General features: G+C 51.5%; 3 protein-coding genes across 3 annotated transcripts; 2 read left to right on the top strand and 1 right to left on the bottom strand.

Moving 5' to 3' along the window:
- Window positions 1–392: 392 nt before the first annotated feature.
- On the bottom strand, window positions 393–6044 carry LOZ57_003331 (uncharacterized protein; the record flags this gene model as incomplete). The annotated part of the gene is made up of 3 exons (XM_049252380.1): window positions 393–743; window positions 795–5962; window positions 6041–6044. 3 exons carry the CDS (start codon window positions 6042–6044, stop codon window positions 393–395), a joined length of 5523 nt encoding a protein of 1840 aa, XP_049108554.1.
- A 3069-nt stretch (window positions 6045–9113) lies between these two features.
- Window positions 9114–16447, top strand: CHK1 (Chk1 protein kinase; the record flags this gene model as incomplete). The annotated part of the gene is made up of 7 exons (XM_049252381.1): window positions 9114–12025; window positions 12086–13276; window positions 13338–13812; window positions 13864–13930; window positions 13989–14309; window positions 14360–14897; window positions 14956–16447. 7 exons carry the CDS (start codon window positions 9114–9116, stop codon window positions 16445–16447), a joined length of 6996 nt encoding a protein of 2331 aa, XP_049108555.1.
- Window positions 16448–18910: 2463 nt separating this feature from the next.
- LOZ57_003333 (uncharacterized protein) lies at window positions 18911–19609 on the top strand (the record flags this gene model as incomplete). Its single annotated transcript, XM_049252382.1, has 3 exons — window positions 18911–19137; window positions 19192–19344; window positions 19525–19609. The coding sequence occupies 3 exons, from the start codon at window positions 18911–18913 to the stop codon at window positions 19607–19609; spliced, it is 465 nt and encodes a 154-aa protein (XP_049108556.1).
- Window positions 19610–20841: the final 1232 nt, after the last annotated feature.

Genomic DNA, 20841 nt, shown 5'->3' on the forward strand with positions numbered 1-20841 from the left:
GTGGTGGTAAATCCAGAATTGAATGCATACATAGTCTATAACACACCGGCATGTCCCCATGACTATCAAAACATACGAAACCACCTCCCGGGCAAGCGCCCGTCCCTACACATCCGACGCCGTCTTGTTTTGTTGTCTGTCTTCCTGTCCCTGCTCCGATGCCGTCCCATTATCGAATGTATGTAGTTAATGTAGTAGCCCCCCATGACTCCTCCATGCAGTAAAGTCAACGCAATCAGCTAGTTAGTGTATGCTTCCGCTCGCTTCGTTAATCCCTATCCACAAATTAATACACGTTCGTTCGCCCAGGGGCTCACACTCACTGCCGCCGCCCTGCCAGCAGCAACGCCGTCGCCTCCGGCTCCAGCAGCGCCATCAGCATCTGCCCCAGCTCATTGTGCTTGATCGGCTTCGTCACGTAGTCGCTGAACCCCGCCCGCACCGCGTCGTCGATCTGGTCCGTCATCGCGTTCGCCGACAGCGCCATGATCGGAATCGGCGGGAGGTGGTGCATCACCTCCCACGCCCGGATCTCGCGGCACGTCTCGTATCCGTTCTTGATGGGCATTTGGATATCGCACTGTTCTGTCAGCACTGTCCTTTGGTCCTTTGGTCGCCATCCAACTTACGATTATCAGCGAGTAATACCCCGGCTCCTTGGCGAACACCATGTCGATGCACTCCTGCCCGTTGGCCGCCGTCTCCGATATCAACTTGATCTTCTCCAGGTACTTCAACATCACCTATTATTCGCTTCAGTAACAACGTTCAACAGCAAAAATACATCGACTTACAGCTCGATTAGTTTCATCGTCCTCGACGAGCAACACCCGGTGGCCCTTGTTGCCGATCATCTCTTTGACAATCTTCGACATCGCCCGGAAGCTGTCGTCCATCGCCCGCGCCATGGCTTGGTTCCGGTCCTTGCTGAGTTCGCGTTTGCTGAGTGGATCGAAGATCGGCGAAAATGTCGATGGCTTCAGCGGCTTGGGTACAACCACGGCTTTCTTCCCAGCCGCCTTGAACTCGTCGCAGGATTCGCCGATATCGCGTTTCATGTAGGCGTCTGCAACAATGACAACCGTCGGTGGGGGCCATTCGGCTTCGAGGATATTCGACATCATTTCCTTAACATCCTTGAGGTCGGGCAGATTAAGCACCATGTGCGTAAGCGTTGGCGGCTCGGCATTGTTGCTTAGTTCTTTCCAGTCGTCCAAATCGTGGATCGAAGTAACATTAGCCGGAACGTCAAACGGAACCACCTGTTCTATATGCTGCGTGATGGCCTCCCGGGCGTGGTCGAACGGACACACAATCAATACAGAGTACATTGTCGGGTGAGCAAGGATCTCCGCTGAGTCTACCGTTTCGAGCGTTCCACTATCATTCCTGCTAGCCGTAGCCTTAGCTTCGGGCGCGGGAGATATATTTTGATATTTTATTTTTGCAGAGTCCGTAGAATTTCTTGCCGAATCAGCCACTGCTGACCTGCGCTTAAGGGCTTCCGGAGCGGCTTCGTCGTTTGATCTACGGGGCATGGCAAGATAGCCCGCCGAGCTGACTGACTCAGGGCTGGTGTCTGACTGTACCCCGGAAGACATCTGCCCAGGTGATATTTCTTGGCTGGTGGTCGAGCCTCCAGTGGGAGCCCTTGACGCAGGCCGGGCAGGCAGCTCCTCATGCAGACGCTGCATGGTCTCAGCCGTCTGAGCCGTAGTAATGCCGACTTTCACATAAAAGGAGAATTTGGCGCCTCGGCCCTCCATGCTTGTCGGTGTTAGCCGCCCGCCATGCATCTCGGCAATCTGTTTCGACAGAAAGAGCCCAAGCCCACTGCCAGCATGCTGCTGCGCGTTGTCATTCTCGATTTGACTGAATCTGTGCATTAACCGTTGGGCATCGTTGACACTGAACCCTTTGCCCGTGTCGATCACTTCAAAATTAAGTAAAATCTCTGATTCTTCAAGATTCGTCTTTGGATCATCATGGATCGAGCAGCGAATAAAAATTTCACCTTGAGAAGTGAATTTAACCGCATTCCCAATCAAATTAATCAGTATTTGACGAATGCGAAATCTATCTCCGTACACCATCGAAGGCACCTCGGGCTCAAATACGTAGTTCAACTCCAGGCCTTTGTCAATGGCTCTCGAGGCAATGGTATCAATAGCATCTTCCAGCATAGCACGCACGTGGAACCACTGACGAAGGATGTTCATCTTTCCAGCCTCCACCTTCGACACATCTAATATGTTATCCACTAGTTCCCTCAGGTTCGTTGAGCTATTCTGAATGGTGTCCAACATACGCCGCTGATCGCTATCCACCTGCGTGTCTAGAATAAAAGGAATTGTGCCGAGAATTCCATTTAATGGCGTCCGAATCTCATGAGACATGTTCGTGAAGAACTTGGTCTTTGACTCCATCTCGTGGTTGAGCTTTTGCATCGCCATGTTCAACTCCTTTTCTAATTTCTTTCGATCATTGATATCAGTGCATGTTCCGTACCACGATGCCTCGCCATTTCCAAAATCAGCGGTTTCAACTTTTACAAGACGAACAAGATGCCAACGGAAATCCCCTTTCCTCGAGCGAAACCGAACTTCCGTGGTGTATGAATCTCGGCCATTCTCGTCACGTTGCATTGTAACAACATCCTTTTCAACCAAATGTTGGAGGGCTTCCGTGACGCCGCGGCCAAAGGGACGTTCCGCGTTTGGCGCAGTAGTTGGTGTTGCAGTGTCGGGGGAGAAAAATTCCTGTTCTTTCCCGTCTTCCGGTCTGGGAGTCTCATCTGACTGAGGATCAAACATGATTTTCCCAAATTCAGTGGCGCTGACGGATTCTGGGATTACCTGGGGAGGGTGGAGGATGCCACACTTTTTGAGGTCATCACGGTGGATATGTTTTGCAAATCCTAGATTCTTAGCCTCTGCAAGAGATTGGCCTGTATACAGCTCCCACTGCTGGTTCGCCGATATGAGGCCGCGATATTCAGCTGCCTCGAAGACAATCTGAGGTATCGAATTTGCTAGGGCTCTGTACTTGGCGTCAGTGGCAAAAGTTTCTCTTTCCTGAGCAGCCTTTGATTCCGCTATATGTTGCTCATGCACGTCGAGGAATGAACCAATCCAATAGAGTAGCTCTCCAGTGGCTGATATTAATGGATTTGCTCGAAAAATAAACCACCGATATGACGCTTCATCGCCCAAACGGCGCACACGAACCCGCTCTGTAAATTGAGATCCTGTTTTTAATGCTTTTGTCCATTCAGATATTACGTTGTCATACTCCCTGCTGTGCACATTTTGGAAAGGATCCTTGATACGTGATTCGTGGGGGTATCTTCTATACCCGTCGAACTTGGCGTTGGTCCAAATCACTTCACCAGTGGGAGGCTTGGCAAGGAACAGATGCAATGGCACTGAGTTCAGCATCAACTGAGCTATTGTATCGGAAAAAGGACGATACTGTAGGTCACGTTGTAATTGGGTAGCGACAGATGCAGACGAGGAACGAGAAGTGGTGGTCAGAGGGTGAACAGGGGAAACTTCTGAGATAGATGATATATCCTTAGAAGTGATATCATCGTTACCCGCAGCTTTTCCAGGCTGCGAACTGGAGCTTGAAGGGCTTGAAGGAAATTCTCCTGTTTGCGAATCGGGTGACGATTTCGCCTGTTGAATAGCCTGGATATTAGGCCGCGCTGATATAAAATAGCTGTCCAAGGTCTCAATTCCACTGAGCGGAAAAGCTCCTGGGCTTAAAAATATCTCTCTTCGTAGTCCAGGACTGGCAAGATCTATACTTGGAGCAGATATTGCAGAACTTGTCCGTCCCAGATTGGATGGAGCAATAGGACTGGACATAACCGAACGACTGACTGAAGCGCCGTCTTCCCCTGATGGATAATTGGCCTGCCCAGCCAGCCCCGCAACAAGTTCCAGCTCACTTCCCTCGTCAGAAAACGTGCCACCGAGGCCAAGGAGATTATAGCGTCCTAAAGGACCAGGAAGCAGCTTTTCCAACTCGCTATATTGCTGTGCAAGACAAAAAGAAGTAGTTAAATGTGGCATAAGATACGCAAGTGAAAGCCTGAGATTCGTAGGGTATGGAATGATGGACGCTAAAATGGAAATGATAGCAACAGGAAATCGCAGTGTAGAATCATCAGCTTGGCTTGTGGGAGGGGAGTATAGTAGTGGTATGTGAATTATCGTTTTGGACCAATCGACACCGATGGCGTGGGGTGGTAGACTCTCAGAGTAGTCGTGAGATGGTGGACTCGAAGCAAAAGCATCTTCGTCTACTTCTGGATTAGTAAAAAAAGGGTTCTCTTCGGGCTTTAATAGAGGAGCTGGGGATGGCGCAGGGGACTGGGACCAAGGAGATTGTGGGACTTGTTCGTATTCCTCGTATGCTTCGCCGGCAGAGACATATTCTGACTCGACGTCCTCGCCAAGCACGGATAACGGTGTTTTAGTAATAGCTGTACGGGTGTTGGATAAACGCTGGCTAGGGGCGGCCGATTGTAGCGCTGGGGCCTTTGAAGGGTATTCGCCACGAGGCGTTGTCTGAACGACATCTTTATGACGATGTATTGAAGTCGGGGTATGGGCTGTGGAAGGGTCATCCGCATACTCTCTGGTCAGTACGGCGGGCTTTGTACGGCCGAAGAGCCTGGGAATCCCAGTTCGTTTTATTAGCGGGCTCTGCTCTACCTCCAGTCCACGGGGCACTTGGAATACGGTTGCTACTGAGCCAGTAATGCTTGACTGTGACTGAAGGTAGTCGTCGCTGGTTTCAGACTGAGTTGGTGAAGGTCCAGCGGCTAGCACTCGCTTCGTTCTCGTCCCTTCTGTGCTTTCAGTTTTCCCTTTACTACCTGTTTTCTCTGATCCAGATAAGCTTTTCCTTCGGATTTGAACTCTCGGTGGAGGGGTTTCATCCAAATCACGCCTCTCGCTTTCGATTCGACGTGTGGTATACCCAGTAAACGAATGACGTGACATTAAATGGGGACGACGCGAAATTGGAGATGGAGAGTCACCGGCATCCGTCGTATATTTCGGACCTGATGTTTTGGTGGCTACCCGGTGAGAGCCAGCGGAAGTAGTTTCCTTTTCACTTCGTTCATTGCGGTTCATGATACTCCAAGAGCGAGGGTAATATGTTGCCTTTTGGCCCCAGGGCACATTTTCGAGGTCCGTGGCGTCACCGGGGACAGAGAGACTGGCCCTTTCGGCTCCATAATGCATTCTCAAAATTCGAGACACATTCGACCACCAATTATTAAGTCCTGGGTCTGCATTCAATGTCAATGTCAAGTCGTAGAGATTAGGGGTTGGGTAGGCAGCATCCTCAATCACGTCCGTGGCATCTGAAGGGAGAAAATCACGTTTCGGTGGTGCAGTCCACGGCCGGTCCGAAGCGGTACGGCTCTCCCCGCTTCCTCCCATCGTGTTCTTTCGTGGAGTGCGGGTAGATCGCGAACCTAATATACGGGGGTCTTCTCGGGGTCTCGCAGCGTGATCTAGCGGTCGTTTTTGCGATCCCATCGTAGGGAATGGGAATGTAGGGTCAAACTCCTGGGACGAGCCCCTGACGTGCAGGGGGCCTCTAGATTTCACATTATGGGGCGACGATGGCGCTCTGGACGGCGTGGGAGGGTTAGAAAGTAGCTCTCGTGCTGTTTGGCGATGATATTCGCTGCCGGATCGGGGCGGTTGCGGCGAGCCTGTTTGTTTGTCCAGTTGGGTTTGCTGGCTGATCATCTTGTCCTTCATCCGTTGGCGTAATTCTTCGAGGGTATTCATGCTCTTCCCCCTGTCCTCGAATATAGCAGCTGAAGTGTCGCGAGGGCTGGATGGCGGCGCTTCGGCGGGATCACCGGCGTTCTGCGACGTAGCGCTGTCACTGGTTTGGGAACTCTCATCGTTGTTCATTGGCGGGCATGGGAAGCCTGCTGGAGGGATTAGACGGCATGCACAGGAGGATTTGATTATGGAGCAACGAGGTGGACTGGGGGTAGACAACGTACGCATCGTGGCATGCTTCGCCGGGAGAGATCAAGTCTAGCCAGCCTGCACAGGAAGCAGCCACTGGCGGAGTGCTGGGTCTGTAGTTGGACAGTAGGGGGCCAACAAGTGGCTTGCATCGCTTTCCGCAGCGGACGCTAGCAGAGGGCGCTGGTTTGGCGTGGTCGCCCCGGGGAGGGGGGGTGGTCGGGGGTCGTCGGGGGGTGATGCGTGAGACGGCGTGCCTTTTGCTGTTTTCGGCATTGAGTGAGGAAGACCCAGAGAATTCGAAAGTGTCTGGCGGGCTAGTGTTCCTGGGCCTTGGCGTGGTGACGTCAGGTGCCACTTCACCAGCGTCTGCCCTCCTGTGCGGCTGCGGGCGAGCGTGTCAGCGGCTGATGCTGGTGAGCTGGAGCTGGTCACAGCTGTGCAGTCATCGTGGTGCTGGCGGGCGGTCAGGCAGCCCGCCATGAAGCGCCGCCGCCAGCGCGCACAGCACAGCGCAGTGCAGCGTCGGATGGACGACGCCAGTGGCCTGCGTTTCGTTGGTACACCATCTTTCGATACCATCTAGGGGCGATCGCCTCGCTGCAAAAGGCCGTGACGGCGGCCGTACGGTAAATTAACCCCCCTCCGTCTCGGCGCACGCGTGCCAGCGGGCTGCTGGCGGGCGCGGATGAGGTCAGCAGGGCAGCTTGACTGGCTGGCAAGGCACCGTTTTTGTGGGGTCGTTACGTCGTGGCCGTTGCTAGCGGTACGCCGCAATACGCCGTGATTTCGTCCGGCGTCCGCAGCGTGACCGTACCGCCCGTAACTTACCGCCGGGTTCGCGCTTGATACCTCCATACATCTCCATACACGATCGTTACGCTCTCGCTTCCCCTGTCGCTGATACGCTCGCGGCGCTGCGTTTGTTGCACGTCGGATGCGTCTGCGCGACCTGCCACATACGGAAGAAGAACCCGGAGCCGGGCCACAGCGCGAGCGCGGACTGCTGGCAACGAGCATGCCAGCTTGGCCGGCAGAGAAGCCTGGCAGCAGAGCTCCACCCGCCTGGAAGACAGGGCCTCCAATCCCAGCGCTGCCTGGCATGGCTGCTGCGAACTATGGCAGGAGTAGTTGTGTCTACAGCGGCATCCCTCCGTATTATTGCCAGCCGAAATTGCATTATTGTTACTATTGTTGCTGTTGCTATTGAACCGCGTGAAAGCCGGCGGCTAAGGATCGTTCCGATGATGTCCGCCCAATCGACGCATCCCTGGCCGTCGGGTTCTCGAGACGGGATTGTGCACTGCATTCCTTGCCCGCCGCAAGCCACCGGGGGCTCCACGCACGGGAGGACCCTGCTCGCTGCCAGCAGCGGCGCTGGCTGATACGCGCTGGCAGCGAGCAGGTCCCGCGCACCCGCCTCCGCGCTCGCAGAGCACCCTATTCCTCCGTACTGTCAACTGGCTGCACGGTCGGCCCCCTGGCACCAGACAGCGCGCGCAATAGCGATGGAGTCCCAGCTAGAGCACGCTAAGACACCTTAATCGAACCCAAGGCCATGGCAAGCGGTGACGGTGAGGGCACACCCGAAACTCTGTTCCCGACCAAACCACGTTTTACCGCTCGCCAGCCAATCGCAGCGCGTAAGTTTCGAAATTTTGCGTCTTTCCGGAAATACACGCACTTTACGACCTCCCGTGTTACGCCAGCACCAACGAGGCCCTTCCCGTCACCAAGCAGCGCGCTTTTCGTGCGAAGAGGTGTGCTGGGATATCTAACAGCAGCGGGCGAGCCGGCAATAATAATATGATACCGTGCTACGGAGCACACGGCGGTCATGTCATTTCCAATCGTTACCCTTGCACAGCCAGACTGCATGCCCCCCCAGCGTGTATGTATGTAGGTCTGAGGATCAGGGGGGTGGGACCAAATGAGGTATCAAATCCCTTTGACCATTAATCCGCTAGTCAATATGGAGTCACCATACGATGCGCTGCGTCCGCCGTACACGTCCGAAAAGTATTCCAAATAATACTATCTATCTCCTATAAGGTAACGTTTACCCACGTTCGTTCCATGCAGTGTTCCGTACGGAGTACTCTGTACGTAACTATATTGTATGTACTCCGCACTCCGTATGGATGTGCAACAATAAGCTTTGGGGGACAATGACGAGTGTCTGTTGTCACGACGAATGGGGGACTGACTAACTAACAGTCTTGCGCTGGCGGTGAGATGCCGTGTCGTATCCCAAGTCTTTTCCCTATGTAGCCAACAACATCTCGGTGTTGGTCAACGATTGCGGCATCTGGTTAACCCAGAAGTTCTCTGCGACGAAGTGGCCGAAAACAACGCTTGGATCGCGTGCCCCATCCAGCGTTCCTGGCCTGGTTGTCCCAATTTCGCTACCATGATGTCGGGGCGGGTTTTCGCTCCTTCGCTCATCCGGCGCCATTGTGGGTGACATCTGACGGCCAGCTAACGAGTTAGCTAGTTGGTTAGCGTATGTAACGCGGTGCTGTATGCATCTCCAGAGGGGAGATAATCCCCATCACGGCACAGTTCCAACAAAACCGACAAACAAGTATGACCGCTCTCCAGCTGGAACGATGATCGCGGAGCTTGCAATGTAACAGGCCGTCGAATCCTCCGCATGTGTAACCGCACAACTGCATGACATCAGAGGCCGTACGGAACGCCGGTTCCGGAGGTACTGTACTAGCGCGCTTATGTCAGCACATGCTGACTCATTGCCACCACGGGACGCCGCTGACATAATCGCCTAGAAAGTAAGGATATGCCGAGCCGTTAGTGCGCCAAGCCTCAGTGCGTCTGGACCCGGGCCAGGCCCAATAGAGAGAGCATCTGCACCGCAGGCGATCAGCCACCAGCAGCGACTCAAAGTCGTGCGTCCATGACAAGGCCGTGAGCAATCGAGAGTCGAGCGTGCTTCTTCTGTGCCGTCACGGCGGCACTATGACTACGAGCTGGTACTTTCTCCTCACGGTAACCGGCTGCATGTCGCTCAGTTCAAGCACAGCTTTGACCAACCCGCGCTGACTCTTTCCCGCCTTTCTAGACACCCCCCCCCGTTCCTATTAACGAGCCATGGACGGAAATCGCATTTTGGGTGAAGACCTCCCTCTCACCGTGGAACAGCTTTTTGAGCGTCTAGGGCAGATATCTGGCTATACCTGGGATTCGACGCTCCAGCCTATCCACTCGTCATACGATCATTGGCAGGTGACTGGCATCAAATACTCCTCCGACTCTGAAGGCGTTCTATCTACCCCCGCTTCTGCTTCGTCCCACTCAAAGGACTCCATTCCCCCACAGGATTCCCCCAAGGCTGAATCCAGACCGTTTTTTCGTCAGAATGGCCAACGCAGCCTCAGTGATGGAGGTAGTGGGGTCACCTCACCTCGCACAGACACGGACGCGATTTTGCCTGTGGTTGCGCGCGTTTCAAATCATGTCATTCGCTTGGAGCGGGAATTTCACTCAATGAAGACAATCATTGATATGTCGGATCCGGAATGCAAACACACAATTCGCCCCATTGACATGGTTCGCCTGCCATCTTCGCCTGGTCACCGAGGTTCCTACCTGGTTACAATATTCGAATTTCCTGGTCCAAATTATCTTGGGCAATTATCTAGTTTAGGACCCACTTTCTACCAGCTCAACGGCCAATATAACCCGGAACTTTTCCCAATGGTGGACGAAATTCCATTGCCTACCTTCTTGGACTTTGCTATAGGGGCATGTGAGTGCCTTGAGCTCCTGCACTATGGTTTGAAAAATGTCCATGGTGAAATCCGAGCAGACGCTTTCTATTTCAATCGTGAAACCGGGGCTGTTAAACTATCAAACACCGGAAACGGCTCAAGAGCTTTTGACAACGCCCTCAGTGAGGGTTGGTCCACGTTATCCAGGGAATCGGGCGCAAAAGATAAATTGCGATCCATTGCTCCTGAACAGACTGGGAGATTACTCACAGAGCCGGACAGCAGAACCGATATCTATGCTTTGGGTGTTCTTTTCTGGACTATACTGGTTGGCAGACCTGCATTTGATGGACATGACCCCATTGAGGTGGTACAAAACGTTCTCTCCAAAAAATTAAGTTCAGTATCGAGCAAGCGACTAGACATACCAGACGCCCTCTCTGCTGTTATTCAAAAAATGGTTCAAAAGCAGATTACAGATAGGTATCACACAATCTCTTCTGTTAAACTAGATTTGCAGAACATAGACGACCTTTTGGGCGACGGCAATTCTACTGCGCTTGCCGACTTTATAGTTGCGCGAAGAGATGTTACAGCATTTTTCACCCTGCCTACCGCCTTATTTGGAAGAAAAGCGGAGTGTGAGCGAATTATTGACATTGTTCAAGGTGCTCAACAGCGTTTGCAGGGACCATCCGTAAATGCCAGCGCTAAAAATAATCTTAACGTGAAACATTCATTCAGCTCAGGATCTTCTGCATCAGGTGAACGGCCTGATGCCTTGGAAGCGGGGGACACCTCAAGCGATTCTGGATCTTTTGGATTGGCAGCTTATAGGAATAAATCTGCCCTCGGAGGTCCTCCGTTACCCCAAGCTTCACCGCAAGAGTCAGTTAAGAGCCTTGAATCCACAACATCAACACAAAAGAATTTGCCCTTGGGCCGTGTCAAAAGTCCTACAGATTCTCGCATTTCCCTCGATAATAGTGAGAAAGACATTCCTCCAACTAGTCTTAGCACTCAACTCGAAAACTTTCCATGGCTTGGAAAGCTCATGGCCCAATCTAAATACCGTCATGGTGGTAGGTGTGAAATAATTACAATATCAGGTGCTGGAGGTATGGGAAAATCAGACCTGATACAGAGGGTTCAGCCAGAAATTCGTAAATGTGGTTATATGGCCGTTGCACGACTTGATCGATCCCGCAGAGTTCCTTTTGAGCCTTTTATAAAAGTTCTTGCGACCTTGCTGCAACAGATATTTTCTGAGCGCGATATTGCCACCGATTATCACAAATCCATCCGCCTAACACTCAGACCAGTATGGCGAGGTCTTCATCGAACTCTCGATCTTCCAGAGCAATTGATATATGAATATTCAGACAACGGGCAGGTGCTATGCTCAGGACCTACAGATCCCTCGCCAGACGATATGGCTGAAAGTGGGATTATCGGCTTTGCCGGTCTTAACTTTGGGAAAACTCCCAAAAATTTCTCTCAGGAACCTCCGTCGGCGAAGAACATTCGATTTGCAGATGTTTTCATGGATGTTCTAAGAATAATAACACTTTATAAATTAATTTGTATCTGTCTGGAGGACGTTCAATATGCTGATGACGAAACCTCTAACCTATTACTCGAAATAATGCGGACAAAGCTACGATGCGCCTTTATTGTTACGGGCCGTCCGGAAGAGATCACTTCTGCTGATGTTCGGCTGCTTTTCCATACTGAAGGCCCCCAGATTACAAGAATCGAGCTTCGCCCTCTTAGCGAGGACGATACTCTCGAATACGTCGCTGCTACGCTTCATCGTGCCCCAGACAAGTCACTAATACCACTTGCGGCCATTGTACAAGAAAAAAGCAAAGGAATTCCGTTCTACGTCAGGTTGATACTGGAAACCTGTAGCCGCAAAAATTGCATCTGGTATTCCTGGAGGGATTCTACATGGCAATATGATATCGATCGAATCTTCACCGAACTTGCTGCACCTACATACGGTGAAGGCCTCGAAATCGACTTAGTGGCTAAGAGATTTGAAGAGATTCCTTCGGAAGCTCGATCTATTCTTTTATGGGCCGCCTTGTTGGGGAGCCCATTTAGTTTTTCTGTGATACAAAAATTACTGACCAGTGAGTTTTTGGATGACACAGATGATCAAGACAGTGAACATGCCGACGGCCGGAAGTGTACCAAGCTTACACAAACAACCGACGGTATCGTCGCTGGACTCCAATACTTACTACAGTCGTATATTATCCTTCCAGGGGATACCGATGACGAATTCAGGTATCTTGTGTTCCTGTAACGGTAACGGCTGGTAAATGTGACTGACATAATATCGGATAGATTCTCATTTGATCGCTACGCGCAAGCAGCGGCTTTAATGAAACGATGCCATGACCAGGAAAAAATGCATTTTGCTATTTCACAGACATTGATGAAGTATTTTGCTTTGGATTCAACCATGTTGTATTCTAGAGCACTCCACATCACCCACGCAGCAAAGCTGATAAGAGCCCAAGTGACGAACCGCATTAAATATCGCGATGAATTATACCAGGCTGCTGCCACGGCACAAAAAGCAAGCGCCAGCACTACTGCCCTAACGTTTTACCAGACCTCCATTTTTCTTTTGCAGGACGATCCTTGGGATACCACTAAACCTGATGTCTTCTATGATGAAACTCGAGAGCTTTACTTCAGATCCGCGGAAATGCTGCTTGCTCAGGGCCGTGTGTCAGAATCCACCGAAACTTTATCCGTCATCTTTGAAAATGCCCACACACCAGCATGCAAAGGCCGCGCTTGGGTTTTACAGAGCCGCATTTATGCAACCCATGGAAACATTAGAGCAGCATTAGATATTTTATTAGCTGGCTTAAATGATCTTGGAGTGACATTAAGCCGAGATACGTCTTGGGAAGAAATTGATAAGGCCTACGCAGAGTTGAGAGCATACCTCCACAGCGCAGACTTAAAGGCTATGTTTTCGCGGCCTCTCAGCGAAGACGGAACTTTACTCGCTATTGGAGCTGTTATGGCAGAAACACTCGGACTGTGTGTCTGGACTCAGCCAAAGTTGTTCTGTCGATATGCAGTTGAACTGATGAACATTTATATATTTCGAGGCCCTTTTGCTCAGATTGCCTATTTGTGCACGCATCTACTTATGATTCTGACAAGCCGCTATAAGGACATCGAGTTAGGGACTAAACTCAGCGACGCTGCATTAGAATTCCTCGAGAAATTCAATGAGCCTTCGTTCGCCTCGCGTGGGATTCTTATTCACAATGTTTTCGCAAATCATATGCGAGTCCCCTTGGCATCAACAATTCCTATGCTTGAAAAATCCATGGAAGTTGCACACTTGCTCGGAGAAAGACATATAACGCTCTTCACTATCGCCATTATTGTTGCCACTGGCTTTTCAGTTGGACATGACTTTGCAGAACTTGAGCAACATTGCAACTGTACCAGTGAGGAGGTGAGTGATTGGGATATTGATGTGAGAGGAGGACCCATCATCATGGCTGTCAGGTAAATTCCTCCAGGCGTCTCTTCCTTTCGACAACAGGTATTAAAATTTTCCCATTTTTAGGCAAGCAGCTCGCGCTCTCCAAGGGAAGACCTTTGTGAACATTCCTGAACGAGTGTTGTCCGATGGTTTGCATGATGAACAGCACTACCTACAGTCTCTTACTTCTCGAGGTTCAAACATGCACTCGCTCTACTCTTACCGTGCGATGATGCTCATTCCACTCTATTTGTACGGTCATTACGACAGAGCCGTGGAAATTGGTACTGGGATCGTGAATAATATCGAATGCCTCTGGTCTTCTCGTTTTGCAACTCAGACATATTTCTACTTATCCCTTGCGATAATGTCCCGTCGCCTCGAAAACCCGGGCCGGCCAGGCCTACAGGAGGACATTAAGCTCGTGGAGCGTTTTAAAAGCGAAATCGAATTGATGGAAACAGCTTGCCATACAAATTTTGCTATGTGGTCATTAATAGTCAAGGCATTGCTCTGCGAACTGAATGAGGACTATTCTGCAACCATGCAAGCCCTAGAGGTGAGCAGTGATCTACCTAGCTAATTAAACCTTTCCGTTAACATCCCGCAGGCCACACTTGACCACACACAGCTTCACAATTTTCCGCTTGAAGAAGCAATCGCTCTCGAACTTCAAGGTAAATTCTTCACTCTTCATATTCTGGACATTTCCCTTAATCCTTACTTGTTATATAGTCGATTTCCTCGTCCGCCGCGGTGCAAGACGTGCCGCACAGGCTATTTTGGGGCATGCCATTCCCGCTTGGAATAGAATGAGCGCCATTGGAAAGGTCCAGCAATTAACAGAGAAAAACGAATGGCTATTAAGAATGGGGAATATCTCACGATCTAGGGATGCCGTGTGTCAAACTGTTGATACCTTGGCTGTGACTTCAAGTCAGGTATCGGACCCGGCCCCCAACATGTCCCGTCTCGAAGATGATCGTGGTAGAAAATGGCTAGAACAGGAGCAGGATTGGACAGATGGAACCCTAGATATCTCACGAGTTGGTCTTGGTAAGCAAGTTGCAGGCCTAGCCTGTTGATATCTTTCTAACTAGATACAGATATTATCGATTTATCAAGTATCCTTGAGTTCAGCCAAGTGATGTCGTCGGAGCTTGAAATAGACAAACTACTCTCTAAAATGGTCGGTATTATTCTCGAATCATCCAGTGGTTCGGAACTGGCTCTCGTTATCACGGAATTTGAAACCCAAGGTTGGTGTGTAGCTGCAGCTGGGGAGATAGACAAAGGGGAGGCTGCCTATCCAGATGGGCTACCATTCGCTGAAGTGGAGGACAAAATGGCGCAGCAAATCACCCATTACACTCTAAGAACTCGAGAGCCGGTATTGGTGCACAATATCGTCGAGGATGAGCGATTTCCAAATGTCTCTGAGGCCTATGCTGCTAGAAATCCTGAAGGAAGATCTGTTATCACATTACCCATTATGCAGGCAAACAACTTCCTTGGGGTCATACACATTGAAGGCAAACCCAACTCATTTACGCATCGAAATTTAGTTGTCTTGCGACTTGTGGCCAACCAAGTCGGTATTTCCCTTGCAAATGCCTTCTTGTTTCAAGGAGCCCGCAAAATCAGGTAAGCGATGAAATTTTGTCCTGGATACCATGTCTGCCAATACTAATATAGATTCAAGTGCGGCTAACGCAGCTATGGTCGAGGCTCAACGTCGAGCTCTAACACAAGCCCGAGAAGCGGAGCAAAAGGCAAAAGAAGCGGAGGCTGAAGCCAACTATAACGTTAGGCTGAAGGAAGAAGCTGCCAAGGCTAAATCCATCTTCTTGGCCAACATCTCCCACGACCTGCGAACACCGATGACTGGTGTTATTGGGTTGTCTGAATTATTAAAACAGACACATCTTGATCGTCAACAGGACGTATATGTCGAGTCCATTCGAGTTTGCGCGGATACGCTTCTCACGCTTATCAATGACATCCTTGACTTTTCCAAGCTAGAAGCAGGGAAAATGAAAGTATCCATTGTTCCCCTCAACTTGAAGGAGACCATTGCGGAAGTAGTACGAGCCCTTCGTTATACTCACCGTGATAGGGGTCTTGAAACCATTGAAGACCTAGATGACATTGGAGAGAACTTAGTTGTGATGGGAGATCCAGTCCGTTTGCATCAGATTTTCATGAATCTACTCAGTAACAGCTACAAATTCACGCCAAAGGGGTCTGTAACCGTGCAGGCCAAAGTCACTGATGAGAGCGACAATACGGTACGGGTTACTTGCACCGTCACTGATACTGGGATCGGCATTTCAAGCGAGCATATGGCGCGATTATTCCGACCATTTTCGCAAGCCGACAGTTCAACAGCAAGATCTTATGGCGGTAGTGGCCTGGGCTTAAGCATCTGCAAGGCAATTATTGAGGATGTTCTTGGGGGAAAGATTTGGCTACGATCTGAAGTGGGGATCGGCACCACAGTTACTTTTACTGTAACCTTCAAGAAAGCGGGCGAAAACGCGGTTGCCAAAACGCCGTGGTCTCAGGATATATCTTCTATAACCCCCCGAGAAAAGAAGAGCCCAGCCCAGAAGCGGGTCGTGCGAGACCTGACCTGTATTCCTCGAGACCAGATCCGCGTTTGCATCGCGGAGGACAACCCAATCAATCAAAAAATCGCTATGAATTTCGTTCATAATATAGGACTTATGAGTGAGGTATTTAGCGATGGCCAGCAAGCTGTGCAGGCACTACAACAATGCTCTAAAGACGGCAACCCGTTCCATGTTGTTCTGATGGATGTTCAGATGCCAGTCCTCGATGGGTATAACGCTACACGAAAAATTCGCGAAGATGACGATCCAAATGTGAATGAGGTCCTAGTCATCGCAATGACTGCGAGTGCCATAGAGGGAGACCGAGAAAAGTGTATTGAAGCCGGCATGAACAACTATTTAGCAAAACCAGTCAGGTCAGACGTCTTGAGAAGCATGCTGGACCGGTACCTAGCGCCACAGCTGAGGCGACTGGTGAGACCGAAAATAGGTGAAAGTCACAGTAGCGGCAAGTCGCCGCCAAAGACGATCTTACCAATCCGGAATGTAGCTGATAGAGCTGTCTCAGCAACACCTTCTGACGGCATAGCCACTAGTAACAAGAGTATAGGCGCTTCTTAGTCCGATGCAACTAGCGCAACATGACTCTAGCTAGCAGCGATACTGATAGATTTGGCTAATATCGTTTTTATATTGCGTTTCTATACCCCTTTAGCACTCATGTTCCAGTTTCACAATGCAAACCCTATTTTCCTTGATATGTTGCCTATCATTTCCCTCTCTTTTTTTCTATCTTTTATTTTCACAGCTTTTCTCCACCGGCTTTGGAGGGTAACCGATTTTTTTAGAGCATATCTTCGACCACATGCCGATTGGAGATATTTCGTTCTCAATATTTCTTTCTCACACAAGACCGGGGCTGGAATATAGTTTTTAATTATAAAATGTGCTTTCTTCTCTTGGGTTTGGGGGTTCGTGCAAAAGAGGATTATGGTAGCCAGTGATGCAGGCCTGGACAACTCGGAAACAGCGTTTGCTTTCTTTTTCCTCTCACGGCCTGTATATAACGGGACTGCAGTGTACATAGAGCGCTGATTTGACGCCGCACACTCACTCACGCACACCCTGGTGCTCTGTGTCCACACCGCAGTTGGTTTGATCCGCAATCGCCACTGCTGCTCCCGTGGATGATGCCCAACCATCGGGCGGCTGCCCGTCCATCTGTCCGCCGGCGCTCGCGATCCCCAGGACGCGGCGTCGTCGTGCAGAGCCGAAGTCAAGCCCTTCAACCGTGTCTGCCCCGGCGTGCCCATTCAAGGTGCAGCGTTGCGCTTACGACCTAGTGCTACACTCGTCTCTTGCGGACGGCTCTGTGATCCCCAACGTTAAGAAGTTGGACTGGTGGCCGCAGATCGTCCAGGACATGGCTATAGCGTGTACAGCTAAGCAGCAGGGATGGCCTGCATCAGCTGGGCTCGCCCTGCTGCACGCAAGCATGCTCTGCCTGTCTGTTCCTCGCCGGCTGGAGGCCACACCAGGCAGTGAGTTCGTTAGGCACACACGCCAGACCCGACGTTGACACCCAAGCTCGCGCTTCGATCTGGCCTGGCGGCGTCGTCTGTCGAAGCTCGCGGTCGCATGGGCAGCTGGCCAGCCTTGTGGATGCGCGTATATGTATATGTAGGGGGTATGGCTTGGATGCATGTATCTGCCTACAGTATGTTTGTATGTCGTCGTCGGTGGTGAGAGAAGTTTTGAGATTGTTTGCCCGCTGCTTGATTGCTCGACACTGTGCTGCCTCGCCAGCCAGGGCTGGAGCTTCATGGCGTCCTTGGAGCCCAAGTTGGCCTCCTTGTTGGCGGCTTCAGGCATGAATTGCACAGCATGCATGTCTGATGGACCCCCCCTGGCTGATATCCAGACGTACATACGTAGTTAGTTACGTGCGCACGTCCATCCATCGATCCCTCCATGGCGACGACTAAGGCTGCTTGCAACGACAAGTCTTGCGCCCATCGCCAGGGCCATCATCGCTTGATCGCGGTCCAAGAGACAAGAGACTGAAAAACTCAATCGGCCGCAGTTTCCACGCACCGCCGTCACCGCATCTCTCCCACCCAGCGCCCATAGATCGTATTGCTCCCACACAACGCCCGCACACCGTCCCTCGACGTAACCGTTTCCCAGACACCCCCCGGCTTAGCGCCCGGGTTTCGTCCGTCTCACAGGAGGGAGCGCCGGGCCACTCGCCTCGCCTCTCCTCCCGTTTGGTTTGCCGCCCGCCCAGAATCCGGAACCCGAGCAGCACGGCGCCATCCCGCATTCGGCGCGGCGACAGTAGATCGTGGAGGGTGTTTCCAGCCTCTAGCAGGGTCCTTTTTTCCCTCGACGGATCGGGCGGGACCGAATCGCCTAGTGCAAGGCCTGGCTGGCGAATCCGCGTGCGAACGGCGGCGCTGCGGACGCCTCCCATCCCGATGCTGAGCGGGGTCAGCAGCCCCGGAGGACGAATCGGGGGCGGCGAAGAGAGATGGGGGGGGCCCTGCAGGGGGGCTGGAGCACAAGGGATAAGACGGGTCGAAGAAAGAAAGGAGGGAAAAAGCGGGAATGGATCATCCGAGTCCACGCACAGGATCCCAACCCGCGGCGGCTCAGACCGCTGGACACAGCAGGCGGAGACGGCCCCGTGGCCCTGGCTTGTCTCTCCGGAGATGGGTATAAAAGGGCCTCCTTCTCCCTCCCCGTCCTCGCCCTCCTCCTTCTTCCGTATTTTCCTCAGCTCCTCCTCAGTCAGCATCACTTGGCCATCTTCGCTCCCCATCTGTCCCCCGGTTTGGTTGGTCCTGATTGTCCTTCTGTTTACACAAAGTCTGGTCTGATACCCATACTGTCACATCGTTGTTGCCTCCAGAGATTATATCCTGTTTCCACTGGCCCTTTGTCATTATTGATCTGTTTTCTGCAAACTTCCCTTTGCCGGCTTTCCAATTTTGATATCCCAATTGCCGCCCCAGACAATCGATCATCATGGCGACAGCTTTCCGCTCCCATGGCAGTCAGCCAACATCCTCTCTTCCCATCAACATGCCGTCTAAGGCTCCTGGCGTTGCGAGTTATTATCCAATTTCTCGCGTTGCCGGCTCTCCACCGGAAATTTCAGACGTGAGCACAACGACAGGGAGCGCTGGCGATTTCGACGTCTCGTCTTCAGGATACTCCGGCATTGACGTCATCGACACGCTGAATGATCGCATGAGTAACGTGTTCGATGCAAGTAGGCTGGATAGCGGAATTGCCAAACAGACTCAGCTGTGAGTGCGCCCTTGGCTTGCCGATCTGATGTGCTGTTCTGATAGTGCCTGTAGATCTGGTCAGCTTAACGCCAAGCAGCGAGAACTCCTTGAACTGCAGGCTCTCATGAAGCGCCGTATTGCGGGCGCGAGAACAAACTTTGCGGACGGGATCAAGGCCGCAAAGGAAACCAAGTCGGATCTGGAGTGGACGCAAAAGCGAATTGGGTGAGTTGGCGAACCTTGTTTGCTTCTCCCCGATCCCGCCTTCCCGCTCCGCCCATGCATGTTCCCGCTCCGCTCTTCTTGGCGAGCGGCGGAATCCAGCCCCGTTGGCCATTGCCGCGTCTCCCTTGCGATTTTTGATATTAGGCTCTGCAGCGTACTTGTGCTAACCAGAAATTATAGCGCCATGAAATCGAAAGCCGAACGAAATTTACCCGGTGAATACCGCGCCGCCAACAGCAAATACGCATATGACGAGAGGTACTGACCGAAATGGTCCATCTTCGAAACCTCAACCCATGCGAGTTAATGAGCCCCATGATATCCTCCCGTTGACCAGTTTTTCATTTTGCGTTTGGTGATTTTTCGCGTTGCTTTGATGCTTTTGCACTCCGTACTCCGTACTGGGAGGTGCCTTGCGCGCACCACTACGGAAAAACCGGGCGTTTGGCTATTGTCCTTGGCGTTACGGGCTGGCCCTATCTATATTAGCAAACTGCTTGCTTATTACACATGCAATCTACGATTTTTTAAAACTTTCCAGCCCACCGACGTTCCCTCCTTTCTGGTTCCCCGCTCCGCTCCACCCCCTTTTTTGGCCCATGCGGCGTGCCGCTTTTAGCGGGGCCTGAGCCTTCTAGCCGCGCGGCGCTTAACGACGGCGCAGGGGATTGCGGCCGCTGGCCCAGAAACCACTCCGATTGGCCCTGTTTCTCAGGGGCACGGCGTGATCTGCCCCGCATGGCCGGTTTGGTCCCACAGCGGATATGCATACCCCTGTACAAACTGCTCGTGCGGACCGGGGCCCGTCAGCCCTATGCGGCGTGCGGAGCGGCGATGGTATCGTCCGAACACACCCCCGTGACCATAGTGTATGAGCTGGCCAGGTAGGTTGAGGGCCATGTGGCTATTGCCACGATTGACGGCCATTATTGACACTAGGGGGTGATGGTGGCGTGCGTGGAGATTTGGCCGTAGAATATAGGCGAGGAGTGGTGCACGGATGCCCGCTTTCTACTCCGTACGGAGTACAGAGTAGAGTACAGAGTAAAGCTGCCGATCTCGCCAATAAGGCATCGTAAATATGGCAATTTCAGCCTGGTGATGCTCGCTATCAGATTCTAGGAGCTTTAAGAGACGGCCAGTAACCCTTGTTCGTATTTATTTGAGCTCCTTGGCCCTCGTGAGGCTTTGGTATTGCAGGAATAAAGATCTACGGTTGTAAATAACAGTGGCAAAAGTGACCCTGAGTTACAGGATAGTTTAGAGCTAGCTAATTATAGTTACGCCATACAAACTGTAGGTCGAGACTTAAATATCCTATCCCGATGTGAATTTTGCGGACTTGATAACCTGTCGCGGCCCGACCATTTTGTATATTCTTCGCTTTGGAGTATCGAAAGGTGGGCAGAAGAATCGATGAAGATATTCTTGCGGGTCTTGCGGGCCTTCTTAGTCTTCAGAATAACAATAGTTTGGTTTTTCCAATAATTCACCGAC

The sequence above is a fragment of the Ophidiomyces ophidiicola genome (assembly GCF_022830035.1).
Source record: "Ophidiomyces ophidiicola strain CBS 122913 chromosome Unknown scaffold_11, whole genome shotgun sequence".
In the NCBI taxonomy this organism is placed as follows: domain Eukaryota; kingdom Fungi; phylum Ascomycota; class Eurotiomycetes; order Onygenales; family Onygenaceae; genus Ophidiomyces; species Ophidiomyces ophidiicola.